General features: G+C 43.6%; 1 protein-coding gene across 2 annotated transcripts in view; it reads right to left on the bottom strand.

Annotated features, from left to right (window-relative positions):
- Positions 1–14,733, bottom strand: part of SYMPK (symplekin scaffold protein) — a 121,727-nt gene that overhangs the window by 55,596 nt on the left and 51,398 nt on the right. For both annotated transcript variants that reach the window (XM_085879978.1, XM_085879979.1), the window contains 3 exons: positions 3,754–3,880; positions 3,393–3,642; positions 2,528–2,698 (listed from right to left, as the gene is read on the bottom strand). In XM_085879978.1, the coding sequence (XP_085736104.1) occupies positions 2,528–2,698; positions 3,393–3,642; positions 3,754–3,880 (548 nt within the window). The remainder of the gene's footprint in view (positions 1–2,527; positions 2,699–3,392; positions 3,643–3,753; positions 3,881–14,733) is intronic.

The raw sequence follows: 14,733 nt of genomic DNA, 5'->3' as shown, positions 1-14,733 counted from the left end.
GCCCGAATCCAGATCCAGCCTATCAGTGGGATACAAAATATGAACTAATCAGCCTGGCAAAAGGTATGCTATCTCCGGAGTGCCCTTCTAGTTTTTTGCATTTAATCCAATTTGGCTGCCATATCACGTGACCTATGACATCACAACTATAATTAAAATATTCCCCATGGTGGGTTGCTCCTACCCTGAAAATTGTGTCAATCGGTCAAGTGATTTGCTGAGAAAATTATATTTTTTTAAAGAGGCCAACAACAACAACAAAAAACAAGGGCAAAAAAGGTTCGAATGATGAAAATAATCTATCTATAATTCCAGCAATGTGTGTGTGTGTGTGTGTGTGTGTGTGTGTGTGTGTGTGTGTGTGTGTGTGTGTGTGTGTGTGTGTGTGTGTGTGTGTGTGACCGCTGTTTCTCGACAACCACTGGTCCGATCTAATTGAAACTTGCCAGGTATATTGCTGGGGACCTGAGGATGTGCCTTTTCAAGGTTTGATATTAATCGGACAAGTGCCTCACAAGTTATGGCCATTTATTTACCAAACCAATGGGAAGACACGTTGTTGCGTGGGCGTGGCCGATGGGGAAGGGAAGCACAGCCACGTTCCCCATTACGGGTTACACGTACGGGCTTCGTACGGGAGAGTGATGACTTTGTGTATTCTAATAATTTCTCGATTTCTTATGCGCATTTATAGATAAACACAATGGCCCAAGAAATGATCGTTTTCATATTAGACGGTGTATAAATTTCGGTAACATCAGAGTGAGCTGGTATGCTCCAAACCAGGAAGTAAATTTTTTCTCTCTCTTCTCTTCTCTTTTTGTTTTTCCTTGCCACGACATTGCGAAAAGGTAAAATACGTTGGCGCTAATTGAATAATTTTGTATTAAAAATAAATTGCGAATAATAGTAACTGCGAATAATATCGAACTTCCGGGTCACGCACGTACAGGCACTTGAGAGTGAAGAAACGGCCTGTGTGGTTTATTTATTTTTTATTATTTTTTTTTTTACAGGCACGTACTAGTAATAATAATAATAATAAGAGCAATAACAATAGCAATGAAAATTATTTCAATAAAATTATTAATTTGTCTTCTCCATATTGTCATAATAAAGCTTTGTTGAAAATATGATGACAAAAGCTCAAATAGCAAAAATAAGTTGTGCCCGCACAGCAGATACACAGAAGTGATTGTAAAACTTCGTCTTCCACTGTGCTGGGGATGGGCTAACTATATTCCCCAAGGCTCGTCGATCATAAGTTTGAAGTTTCAGATCAATCTGTTAAAAATTCTGAAGAAGAAGATTCTTTATGTTTTTATTTTCAATTCAATATGGCCACCAGACCATGTGATCAATGACGTCACAAATTTAATTCTTCGCTCACATTGGGTCGTAGATCAGATACATAAAGTTTCAGATGTTTCAGATAAGAATTTCAATTCAACCATTTCTGGATGTAATACTACTTCAGTGAGGACGTCATCATTATCACCAAATACACCCCATGGGGAGTTGATGACATATGCCGTTTCAATTTTTTGCGTTGAGCGGTTTCAGAGAAGATGTTCAATATTTTTTTCCTTTAATCCAATGTGGCTGTCATACCATGTAACCTATGACATCAAAGTTATCAATAAAATATTCTCCATGGAGAGTCCCTTGTATGTTTAAAGTTTTGCATCGATCAGGCAAGCGGTTGAAGAGAAAAAAAACAATGAAAGCGAAAATATATAGAGGTGGGCACACAGACACACACACACACACACACACACACACACACACACACACACACACACACACACACACACACACACACACACACACACACACACACACACACACACACACACACACACACACACACACACACACACACACACACACACACACACACACAGCCAGGCATTACGATAGTCTCGCAACCCCTTCGGACGAGATTAATAAGGGATGTGGGGAAGAATGAGGGGTAGGGGAGGCCAATATGGACATAGAAGCAAACTCTCAGGAAGGAAAAACAGGAAAGTGGGAAAGAGGTGGGCATAGGGAGGGTTAATAGCGGTGGAAAAGATCATGGTTTTGGATGGTTGTTGAGATGGAGATGAACAGTCGTCTTGAAGGCCTGGAGGGAAGGACATTGAAGATAATGTGGAAGTTGGTTCCACAGGTGGGGGAAAAAAAGAGGAACAAAATAGTGGAGGTGAGTTGCGATTCTGTATTTTGGGAGTTTCACCAGAGGGTTGGTTGATGGTGGACCACGTGGGCCCTGCAAAAACCTGGTGGAAAAAAAACCCATCTTGCCACCACTTGCTTGGCGAGTGGCAATGTGAACCATCCTGCGAGCTCTAAGCAGGACTTGTGTATGGAAGGAACACGCACAATGAAATGCACGAGCACGCACTCACACACCTGAATCTCATAATACTCAGTCCAGCAATAAATTATGGGGGGTGGAGAGGGAGAATACAACAAACTAAAGAAAATAAAGAGCTGCAATAACAATGTTATTTTGACTCTTCCATACCATGAAGGATCTCATACGCCTGCACCACCTGCGCCATGAACACAGGACGTTGCCGAGCAATAGAGGCTAAAGAGCCAAGGGCAGCAGTCAAGTTGATGCTGGAGATAGCAGGGTGCCCCATAAAGCTCAGCAAGCGATCCATTGCTTTGCGCCCATCCTCCCGAAGCTTCTCTGGAAGAGGAGGGGGGGGGGAGGTAAAAAAAAATCTTTGTTTTTGTTTAATTGCAAAATAAAGTACACATATCATGAGTGAATAAACAAATAAATGAATAAACTAGAAGGGCACTCGGAAGAGCGCATACCTCCGCCACGTAATGTCTGATCCACGAGAACACATCGGGCACAATACATTTTTGAAATATCATGTTATACAGAACCATATCGTTTTTAGCCCCATCACTCAATGGTGAATAATCACTTTAAAAGTTAAATAATTCTCGTATCCAGATCCGGATTCAGATCTTCACCAAAATCGAATCAATGCGTCCTTGCCACACACCGAACCTGTCCACCAAGTTTCGTCCGAATCCGTCCACGGCTTTTTGAGTTATCGTGCCCTTTATCAGTTTAGCCCTGTCTATCTCAATGGTGAAGAATCACTTCAAAATTATCAGATCTTCATCCGGATCTTCACCAAAATTGAACCAATTCTTCCTTGTCAAACACACAACATATCAACCAAGTTTCATCTGAATCTGTGGACAACTTTTTGAGATGTCGCGCTATATATCGTGTTTGGCCCCATCTCTCAATGGTGAACAATCACTTAAAAAATTTGAGTAGTCGGATCCGGATCTCTGACTACTTACAGTAGTTATATTTTCATTAAGAAAGTTGAAAACATAGTTATAAAAAGGTTTCTTACCAGGATCTAGAACAGGGTGTTCATTCGAAATCCGATCAAGATCGAGATCAGTTTCAGGTCGGCATGGAACATCAGGATCACTCGGCCGTGGTGTGAGTACAATAATAAGCATTTCGAGGAATTTGATGGAGTGTGTGCGGACACCGTCATTCTCCGAGTCAAGCAGATCAATGATATAATCTTTAACACGGCACAAAATTTCCCAGCCAGACTCCTGCTCCTCTGTAAGCTTGCGTATTTTTGCAAGCCACTGCACACGGGTGTTGAAAGGAAGGTGGAAATCTCAGTACGAAGTAATTTTACTGCTGTCAATGGGACATAATGTGAAGAGAAACTGTGAGCAAGAGAATTATGACATTGCCTGTATTGTGACACGGTAAAGCTGGGTAAAACTCAAGATGGCTTTCTTCCGAACATTCACGTTTTCATCCTTCAGGAGAAGATTGAGGTTTGCCATCAACTTGGGCAGAAGCTCATTGTCTACCTTACTGCACAAAAGAAAAGAAACAAATTCTGATCAATATATATATATATATATATATATATATTTTAAATCTGTGAGCATGAGTGAGAGATGTGATTGGTATAGGTCAGTGTATTTTTATTGCATGCATGACGATTCCAGAAAAAAAATGGAATATTATTGCGATGTGGATGCGACAAAATGGCGGCAACACAAGGTGAGCCGTTTCGTAATAAATAAATAGATAACCCATTACATGATGAGATGACAATAAATCAACAATGATTGAAACCTATCTCTAGTCTTATGTTATATCACATATGCACATGGAACCATTATTTCATATGTATGTATATATATATATATATATATATATATATATATATATATATATATATATATATATATATATATATATATATATATATATATATGTATATATATATATATATATATATATATATATATATATATATATATATATATATATATATATATATATATATATATATATATATACAGTCATGCGCCACTTAACGACGGAGTTACGTTCTGAGAAACGCGTCGTTAAGCGACGTCGTCGTTGTGCGAACATCATTTTTTTTGTTTGTTTTCGAACATCGTACTTTCGCAAAACTAGACACCAAAGCTATATGGTGTAGCCTATTGCTCCTCGGATACAAACCTGTACAGGTACTGTCTGAATACTGTCGGCAATTGTAACACGCATCCAAGAGAGACGGAAGACACGTTAGTTTTACCTTTGTGCTTTTCATGACGGCCATCGGTGTTGTTCGCAGCAGTTTACAATTGCCTCTCGCATCGATTATAGAAAGATGAATAAATAGCGTTTGGATTTTATAAATACGTAATCATTGCATCGATGTTATAATTTATAAATGAAGAAACGAGCTCCTGTCAATTGTGATATTTATTTTCGGAACAGTGCGATTGTTTTAACAACATAAAAAGCTTCACCAAAAAGAAATGAGTTTTAATTTCGACTGTAACAACGATTTATTCGCGGAATTCTTCAATTCAAAGGTAATTTACTTACTAGAAGGTAAACGTGCAAACATTGGTTCAGTTTGAAAGCCGATTTCCTTCAATCCTCATGCACAGATTTGTACTCTTTACTGTTTCACAATGCACTACTCTTCTGCTATTTTAACAGACTGCTCTCATTTCGACCTCTCCTTCATTCCTTGCCTAAAAAATCCAACTATTACAGCGCTTCTTCTCTCCATGCTCTGAATTCGCCTTCATTGCACCCTTCAAGAATTGTGTTAAATCGCATCTCTGACCTAAAACTTTTAAAAACCACAGTTTGCCATGGATGCTCGCTTTCCATCAAACATTCTTTTTTTCCAACTTCAGTGCCAACTCACCCCCCTCACCCCTCACTCTCACTCTCAAAGCAACCATCCCACTCTTCTCCCTCCAAGCCTCCCTCTCACCTCTCTCAAAAATTCCCCTCACCTTTCTCCCACCTTTCATCCCCCTCACTCTTCCTTCTCAAAGTTGCCCCCCTCTCATCCATCAACCTGCCTCCCTCCACTGCCCTCTCACCTCCATCTCTTCACTCCACCTCCTCAAATCCTCAACTGCCTTCTTCCTTGTCTCTTGTCCCCCTCTCCCCCAGCACCACAGAACCTTTTCTCCTCCTCATTCGGCCCCCTCCCCTCGCTATTCTGCAATACCCCACACTCCTTCAGCAACCCTACTTACCTGCCCCCCTCGTCCCTTGTCCTACTCTCCCCCTCCCCCTCCACCTCCTGCACCCAAAGCCTCCTCCCTTCCTCTTCATTAAAAGTGTGGACCTCAAATATCCGGGGCCTTCGCTCAAACCTTTCAGATCTTTCCATACAGGTTGCCACTGACAAACCAGACATTATCTGCCGAACAGAAGCTTTCGTCCCCCAAGACGTGTCTGACTCCCAAGTATCTCTCCCTGGCTACTCCCTCTTACAGTATGACAGACCTGAGCCTCGTCCTGGTGGAGGAGTTGCTCTCTTCATCAAAGACTCTATTCCTCACTCTCCATGCACTGCTCTCACTCCCCCACACCCCCAGGAATACCTCTGGCTTCGGCTTCCCCTCCACTCCCACCTCATGTTTATATGTGTACTGTACCGTCCACCGAACAGTGATGACTCCATCTACACCTCACTATCCGAAAACATGGACCATCTTCTATCTTCTCATCCAAACTCTCTCTTCCTCTTATGTGGTGACTTCAATTGTCATCACGCCAGTTGGCTAGGTGTGGGTACCTCTCTCACCTGCCATGGCACCTCAGCTAAAGCTTTCTGCGACTCATTGGGACTGACTCAATCGGTCAACTTCCCGACCTGGATCTCAACCAATGGTACTCCATCTCTTCTGGATCTGATTTTGACAAATTTCCCTGACAATATCTGCTGCTCTTCCTTCGCTCCAATTGGTTCTTCTGACCACGTCCTTGTCAAAGTGGACATCTCTCTGGCTGTTATCAGAGAACCACCTCACCGCCGTCGAGTCTGGCATTTCACTCAAGCCGACTGGCAGGGTCTCCAAGCAGCCATCAAACTTACAGACTGGTCTCCTATCACTACTTTCTCAAACATCAACTCATCCTGGGAATTCTTTCAAAGAAACTTGCTCTCCCTCATGCACAGATTTATCCCCTCTCGTGTTCAGTTGTCTTACCCTTCCTCCCGCCCTTGGTTTACTGAAGCTTGTGGCGAGGCAGTTGTCCTGAAACAACTTGCCTTTGCCTCATGGAAAGCAAACCCAACTGAGGGCAATCTCAGTTCTTTCCACAAAGCTCGGAACAAGTGTGTATCTACCCTCAGGAGAGCCAGAAAACAACATCTTTCTCATCTCAAGTCTGAACTCTCAAACCTCTCTCCCTCCTCAAAATCCTGGTGGCGTTTAATCAAATCTGTTTCTGGTGTATGTTCCCCCTCCATCCCCTCCCTTACCTCAAATGGCCGCACTGCTGATTCCACACATGATAAAGCTGAATGTCTAAACTCGGTGTTTGCAGCTAAATCTTGTGTCCTAAACCCATCACTATCTCTACCCACTTTACCCAGTCGCACCCAACTGTCCCTGGACTCTGTGTCCTTTTCTCCTGATAAGGTGGAGAGCTTGCTTTCAAACCTCGAGTCAGATTCTGCAACCGGTCCAGACGGCATCAGCCCACGTGTCCTCAAAGCCTGCTCTTCTGCTCTTGCTCACCCTCTCTCTGTTCTATTCACCCTCTCATTTGCCCAAGGTCATCTGCCATCTGCTTGGAAATCTGCGAACATCACTGCCCTGCATAAAAAAGGTGCAAAAACAGATCCCTGTAACTACAGACCAATCAGCCTTCTCCCAATCATCAGCAAGGTGATGGAATCCATCATCGCTTCAGATATGAAATCCTTCCTCTTCTCCAATGGCTTGATTTCCAATCATAAATTTGGTTTCAGACCAGGTCACTCTACCCTGGATATGCTGCTTCTGCTCTCCCATCAATGGATGGAAGTCCTCAATGCCAGACAGGAAATCCGAGCCGTATCCCTGGACATATCACGTGCTTTTGACACAGTCTGGCACCCTGCACTACTCACCAAACTCTCTTCCCATGGTATTCAAGGCCATCTCCACTCATGGCTCGCAGACTTCCTCTCCTGTCGCAGTCAACGTGTGGCCCTAAATGGAGTTCTTTCATCCCCTCTTCCTGTGCAGGCTGGAGTTCCTCAAGGTAGCGTTCTGGGCCCTGTTCTTTTTCTGGTTTTCATCAATGATCTCTCGGACTCTCTGGAAAATCCTCTATTTCTCTTTGCCGACGACTCCACCCTCTGCCGTACCATCTGTCATCCCTCAGACCGGCAAGCAGCAGCTTCTTCGCTCACTGCAGATCTGGATAAAATCACAAACTGGTCCAACACGTGGAACATGTCTTTCAATACAGACAAATCTCACACTCTCACTATGTCTCTTCGAAAGGACCGTTTACAAAACCCCCCCATCCACTTTCTCAACAATCCTCTGGAAGAAGTGTTTTCCTTCAAGCTTCTAGGTCTCACTATCTGCCATGACCTTTCCTGGGAAAGTCACATTTCCAACCTCGCCTCAAAAGCCAGTCGCCGACTGGGAATCCTCCGTCGTGCTAAGTCCTTCCTCGGCCCTCTTGAGCTCCTGACCACTTACAAAGCTTTTGTCCGTAGCCTGATGGAGTACTGCTCTCCCCTCTGGGCTGGTGCTCCTGCGTCCCACCTTTCTCGGCTTCACGCTGTCGAAACCAGGGCATTTAAGATCATCGGCATCTCCCGCAATGAAGCTGAGTCTTTGGGCCTCTCACTCAATCACCGCAGGTTGGTCGGTGGTCTTTCTGTCTTCTACCGACTACTCTCCAGCCTTGCCCCCCCTGCTCTCTCTGCGATTTGTCCCCACCACATTTCCACAGGGCGCTCAAGGTCCGCCAACAACCCCCTTCTGGTAAAACTACCAAAATCACAAATCACTGCTCATCTTCACTCTTTCATTCCTCTTTTTTCCCGCCTTTGGAATAAACTTCCTCACTCTATTCTTTCCCATTCTTCCCTCAGGCTTTCAAAACAGCTGTTCACCACCACCTCTTATCTTCCCCCATCCAAATCCTCGATCTTTTCTACCCCCGATAATCCACCCAAGCCCACTTCCTTCATTTCTCCTGCTTTCCTTCCTGAAAGTCCCTGAAATGTCCATCTTCTCTTCGCCATGTTCCCCGTCCCATCCCCATCCCTCTCCCTTCCACAGTTCACCTAATGTGTCTGTTCCCCACTGTTTTGTCCCTTCCACTCCCACCCCTCTTGTCTCATGCCTCCTTGCTGTGAGTTGTGTGTTAGCTCTCATACGAGCCTCGACCAAGGTATACAAAAAAAAAAAATCCCGATTTAGCATGACCCTGCTTTTTTCGCGGTGACATTTTATGGACCTCAACGATCGCATTACAACAGGGCCACACTGTCGTTTATTATCATTATGAGGTATTATGTACTGTACAGTGTACATAATTGTATGTGCTATTTTTATACGACTGGCAGCGCTACGTCAGCTTCATCACTCAGCGATAGGAATTTTTCAGCGACATTTTTTTTTCATTTTTTTTTTTTTTTCAGAGCTGGCAGATCCGTCGTACATGCGATCCGTCGTTGCCCGGAACGTCGTTAAGTGGCGCATGACTGTACATATATATATATATATATATATATATACATATACATATATATATATATATATATATATATATATATATATATATATATATATATATACATATACATCTATATATAAATAATTAAATCTATATATATATATATATACATACATCTATCTAAATATTACTAAAACTCTCATTTTGAATGTATGTATGCACGTATGTTCCCGAAATACAGCCAAAACGGTACACGATAGCGCAAAAATTTCGGCCAACCTTACCATTCTCCTGCGGTATACAGTATCAAGTTTTGTTAAAAATCGGGCAACGAAAAAATTATTTAAAAAATCAATCGCCGATTCAGTCAAGTACTCTTCAGGAGAATTTGATCAATGCAAACAACCTCAGCGGTATCGTTCGCTGGAGCTATGTTTTTAATTTTTTTTTTCTTGAAATGATTTATTTAAAAATCTCAAACATTTAGTATAGACAAAGAATCATTTATTTTTATGCATAAAATAAACATTGCTATTTTGCTCTAATACTCCCATGTTCATTAATAAATATAATTGTGTTGAGAAGATGACGCACAACAATTTCTTCAACTTTCTTTTCTACATTTTTTATTCACATTGACGCACAATATCAAGTTTCGTTCAAATCGAGCAACGAAAAAAAAATATTAAAAAAATCAATTCCCGATTCAGTCAAGTCCTCTTCAGGAGAATTTGATCAATGCAAACAACCTCAACGGTATAGTTCGCTGGAGCTATCTATTTTTTATTTTTTTTTGAAACGATTTTTTATCAACAGCTGTCACAACGGGAACCCGACGGGTTCATGGGTCGTCTCGTGTATTCCTATGTACCTGTAGAAAGTCCACACGCCCTTTCAAAATTTTAACCTTTTGTTGCCTTCGAGCCTGGAATTAAATTGCATTAAATCAAACTTTTCCCACCTTTATTTACACATCATAACCCACAACTTCCAAATGAAAAACAAATTCTACAAATTTCAGAAAAGTAATGAAAAATAACAAAACTAGAATATCTTGGTTGGATAAGTGTCTACCCCCTTAGAATAGCAATTGTAAATTAGCTCAGGTGTAACCAATCACTTTGAAAATCACACACCAAGTTAATTGACCTACACCTGTGTTAAATTGTAGTGATTCTGATCATTCCAGAATAAAATCAGCTGTTCCTGTCAGATTCCTCTGCTCAGCAGTGCATTTCACAACAAAGACTCGACCATAAGCACCAAGGAGCTTTCAAAAGATCTCCGGGATGAAGTTGTGGAAAGGCACAGATGAGGGGATGGGTATAAAAATATTTCAAAGCCCTTGAATATCCCTTGGAGCACAGTCAAGACTATCATTAAGAAGTGGAAGGCATATGGTACCACCAAGACCCTGCCAAGATAAGGTCGCCCCTCCAAACTGGATGACAAAGCTAGGAGGAGACTGATCAAAGGCCACCAAGAGGCCATTGGCAACTTTGAAAGAGCTCCATGCCTTCATGGCAAATACTAATCACTGTATGCATGTGACAACAATATCCCAAGCACTCCACAAGTCTGGCCTAAAGGGTGGCAAGAAGGAAGCTATAACCGCATCACACGGTCCGAGTATCCAGAGCCATGCATCACGCCTCTGTTTAGTGGCAATAACTATAATATTGCCCAATCAAGGTGTGCAAAGTTGGTACAGACCTATCCCAACACTCACAGCTGTATTTGCTGTCAAAGGTGCTTGCACCAAGTATTAACTCAGCGGGGTGGATACTTATCCAACCAAGATATTCTGGTTTTGCATTTTGAATAAATTTTCTGAAATTTGTCGAATTTGTTTTTCACTTGGAAGTTGTGGGTTACAATATGTAAATAAAGGTGGAAAATGTCTGATTTAAGGCAATTTGATTCCAGAGTATAAGGCAACAAAAGGTGAAATTTTTGAAAGGGCGTGTAGTCTTTCTGTAAGCATTGTATTTCCTGTCTGACCTCACGATTTGCGGAGGATATATTCCTGGAAAATTCTGCGAATGTCGAGGCATTATTTCAGTGGAAAAAGGAGGGATAGGTTCCCGGCAATTTGTGACCTGCAAAAAATACCGCGAATGGCAAAGCCGCGAGTGTCACGGATTGTTTCAATGGGAAAAAGGGGGATAGGTTCCTGGCAGTTCCTGATTCATCAGGGATAGATTTTAAAAGTTATAATCTTAAAAAACGACAACACCAGCTGCTGTTTTCAATGTTTATTGAAGGAATGCGAAGACAGTTTATTAAAAGTGATGAACGAACCGTGCTGTAATAGTAAAAAAAAAAAATAAACAGCAGCAGGTACTATTTAATATTTTAATTTTTTTCAAGAAACACAACTTTTCAAATGATGAAGATAATTTAAAATACAGTGAACTTAGTGGAGTCCTCTGAGGATGGTGCAGGTGCGCACTGAAAGGGATGTGGGAGAGGCAGCAGAGTGTACTCATTACAGCTTATTCGTTCAGTTGGTTAATCACATTTAATAAGCTGTACTCGCACCCAGGATAGGCAGGAGAGGGTGCTGATGCTCCTTAAGGCCCTGTCACACCTTGACGATTTAGCCAACGTATGCCTGACGTATGCAAAATTGGGCTAAAACGCCGGCACACGTCGAATACGTTATGGGTAAGTTTGTATACGTTAAGAGCACGCTGAAAAACACTGCATTACGTTGTAGTACGCTGGCTTTCATCGTTGTACTTTGCAGTTGTCCTCAAATTTTAGCATGCTTGAAATTTTACGACGTGTGCCAGCGTATGACTCACACGTTCCGCTACGCTGGCCATAAGTTGTAGGCACGTAATGCGATCGTTGACACACGTCGACACACATTACTTGTAAGTTACTCACAAGTCGAAGCACGTCGAGGTAATTATTAGCGTACCCGAAACTTATTTATAACCTATGAGTAACGTGGTGTAGGCACGATACACGATCGTTGACACACGTCAAGGCACGCTATGCGATCGTTGACACACGTCAAGGCATGTTACTTGTAAGTTACTCATAAGTCAAAACACGTCGAGGTAATGCTTAGCGTACCCAAAACTTATTTCTAACCTATGAGTAACGTGCTTTGAACCTATGTGTAACGTACCTCCATTGCATATTGACTATGTCAACGTATTTGATTGACGTCTTCCGGATGACCACAGAACTTACTGAACGTGTTTCTAATTTACAGCTACCGTATAATGGCGTATTGGCAGTTTAAAAAATAAAAAACAACAATAACTTCCGATATTTCGTCACATGCCGTTACGTCACGTCCGATTGCCTCTTCAGTTTGCTCATGTCTTATTCTTAGTTCCTCCTCTGTGAATATTTTTCTGTTTGAGGATATTGTCACATCGACGTCGATGTGATTTTTTTTTTAAAAACAACAACTTCAGATATTTCATCATGTGCCTTCATAGAGTTAAGGAGAAAAAAAAAGAAAATGTGCCTTGACGGAGAAAATGTTTCGGGTATGTTAAACATTACCTCGACGTGTTTCGACTTATGAGTAACTTACAAGGAACTTGTGTCGACGTGTGTCAACGATCGCATATCGTGCCGACAACTTATTCCCAGCGTAGCAGAATGTGTGAGCCATACGGCGAGTACGTCGTAAAATTTTCAGCATGCTTGAAATTTCACGACGTACTAAACATACCACGAAATATGACAGCGTACTTCATCGTTTTTCAGCGTGCTCTTAACGTATACACAACTTACCCATACCGTATTCGACATGTGCCAGCGTTTTAGACACATTTTTAATAGGTCGGCATACGTTGGCTAAATCGTCAAGGTGTGACTGCGTGGTTGACACTTCCAATTCTCAGGTGGTTATGATTTAAATCGGCGTGCGGCAGGTTTTTAACAGGCTACGCCACGAGTTCGTCGGCGATACGTGCAGCGCGCTATGCCTAAGTTAAACTATCGTTGGGCATAGGTTGTGAACGCCGACAACAGGCTAAGCATTCGTTGGTATAAGTTATCAAAAGACAACGAAACGTTCTATGTCCGTTACTAATATGTTATGCATACGACCAACACGTTATGAATACGACCAAAACTTTAAAAAAAAACATCAAAATTTCAGCATACGCCAACGTTTTATATGCACTTTATACGTTGCCATTGCTGGCTAAATCGTCAAGGTGTGACAGTGCCTTGAGGTGGAGGAACCAAAGCGGAAAAAAAATCGTGAGCTGCCGAGCAGATTGCCACAAGTTTCGATGTAGCTCCTTCCTCTCTTCTCTCCTTCGATGTAAATGCTGCTTCATCAGGATGAAGATTACTGCACTGCACATAATCTTGTATGGGAGCATCACGTCATCCAACTCCCTCTTGAACTTGAGGTAACGCTCCATGACGGATCGGAATCTTGCAGCCTCGCGGTCATTGACTCCATGTCCTGCAGCATCTCACCCAGAAAGTTGACTGTGAAGTTGGACCTCGATAACTCTTCCTCCTCATCACTGCCCACTTCCTCCTCCAAATCCTCCTACTCGGAAAACTTGTTATTGGAAACAAACTCCTCCTCGGTGAGCTCTTTGGCATGCGAGGCGATAAGATCATGTCTAAGGTGTGGGAGTGGGAGCTGTGTTGAAGTGCAATATGGGGGGTGCAGTGTCATGCCAGAGGAAACTGTGATTGCGAATCAGTAGGATGCTCCTTTGTGCGTCCAAAGGGGATGAGATAGAGGGGTTGAAAGAGAGAGAGGAGAGAAGATGCGTGAGGCAACAGATTCCTCAGTCATGCATCGGTCTGTGAGAGTAGAGTGTACCCCCGTGGGACGCTCCGCTTGAGCGTTCCCACCTCGAAAGTTGGTGCATTGTCTTAGTCTTAGTCACTTTGCTGGGGCTCGTGGCAGCGGAATAGGCAGAGGCAACGAAGAGCCAGCGACGGGCAGAGGCAACGAAGAGCCAGCGACGGGCAGAGGCAACGAAGAGCCAGCGACGGGCAGAGGCAACGAAGAGCCAGCGACGGGCAGAGGCAACGAAGAGCCAGCGACGGGCAGAGGCAACGAAGAGCCAGCGACGGGCAGAGGCAACGAAGCGCCAGCGACGGGCAGAGGCAACGAAGAGCCAGCGACGGGCAGAGGCAACGAAGAGCCAGCGACGGGCAGAGGCAACGAAGAGCCAGCGACCGGCAGAGGCAACGACGAGCCAGCGACCGGCAGAGGCAACGAAGAGCCAGAGACGGGCAGAGGCAACGAAGAGCCAGCGACGGGCAGAGGCAACGAAGAGCCAGCGACGGGCAGAGGCAACGAAGAGCCAGCGACGGGCAGAGGCAACGAAGAGCCAGCGACGGGCAGAGGCAATGAAGAGCCAGCGACGGGCAGAGGCAATGAAGAGCCAGTGACGGGCAGAGACAACGAGGAGCCAGCGACAGGCAGAGTTAACGAGGAGCCAGCGACGGGCAGAGGCAACAAGTGGCAGTGAAGAAGAGGGCGAAGAAGAGAGCCAGCGGCTCTGCGATCTGCCTTTTATAAGTCCCGGATGAAGGGTGGGGTGACGACCCAAAGCAACGCGCTGTGACCCGAATCCCACTTCTCTTTTAGGCCCCATCGGCTCCAGCCACGCCCTACCAGGCTCCCGGGGCCGGAAGCAGTCTCATTTGCACATCCGGTGTGACACGGCCCGGAGCTCCTGTACCAAATTCCCAGATTGCTCTTCCCGCGA

Source organism: Eptatretus burgeri, chromosome 4 (genome assembly GCF_056783735.1).
Source record: "Eptatretus burgeri isolate ZD-2024b chromosome 4, Ebu_testis_v1, whole genome shotgun sequence".
Lineage (NCBI taxonomy): Eukaryota > Metazoa > Chordata > Myxini > Myxiniformes > Myxinidae > Eptatretus > Eptatretus burgeri.
Note: the sequence above shows the minus strand (reverse complement) of the source record. Positions and strands in the feature narration are given on the sequence as shown.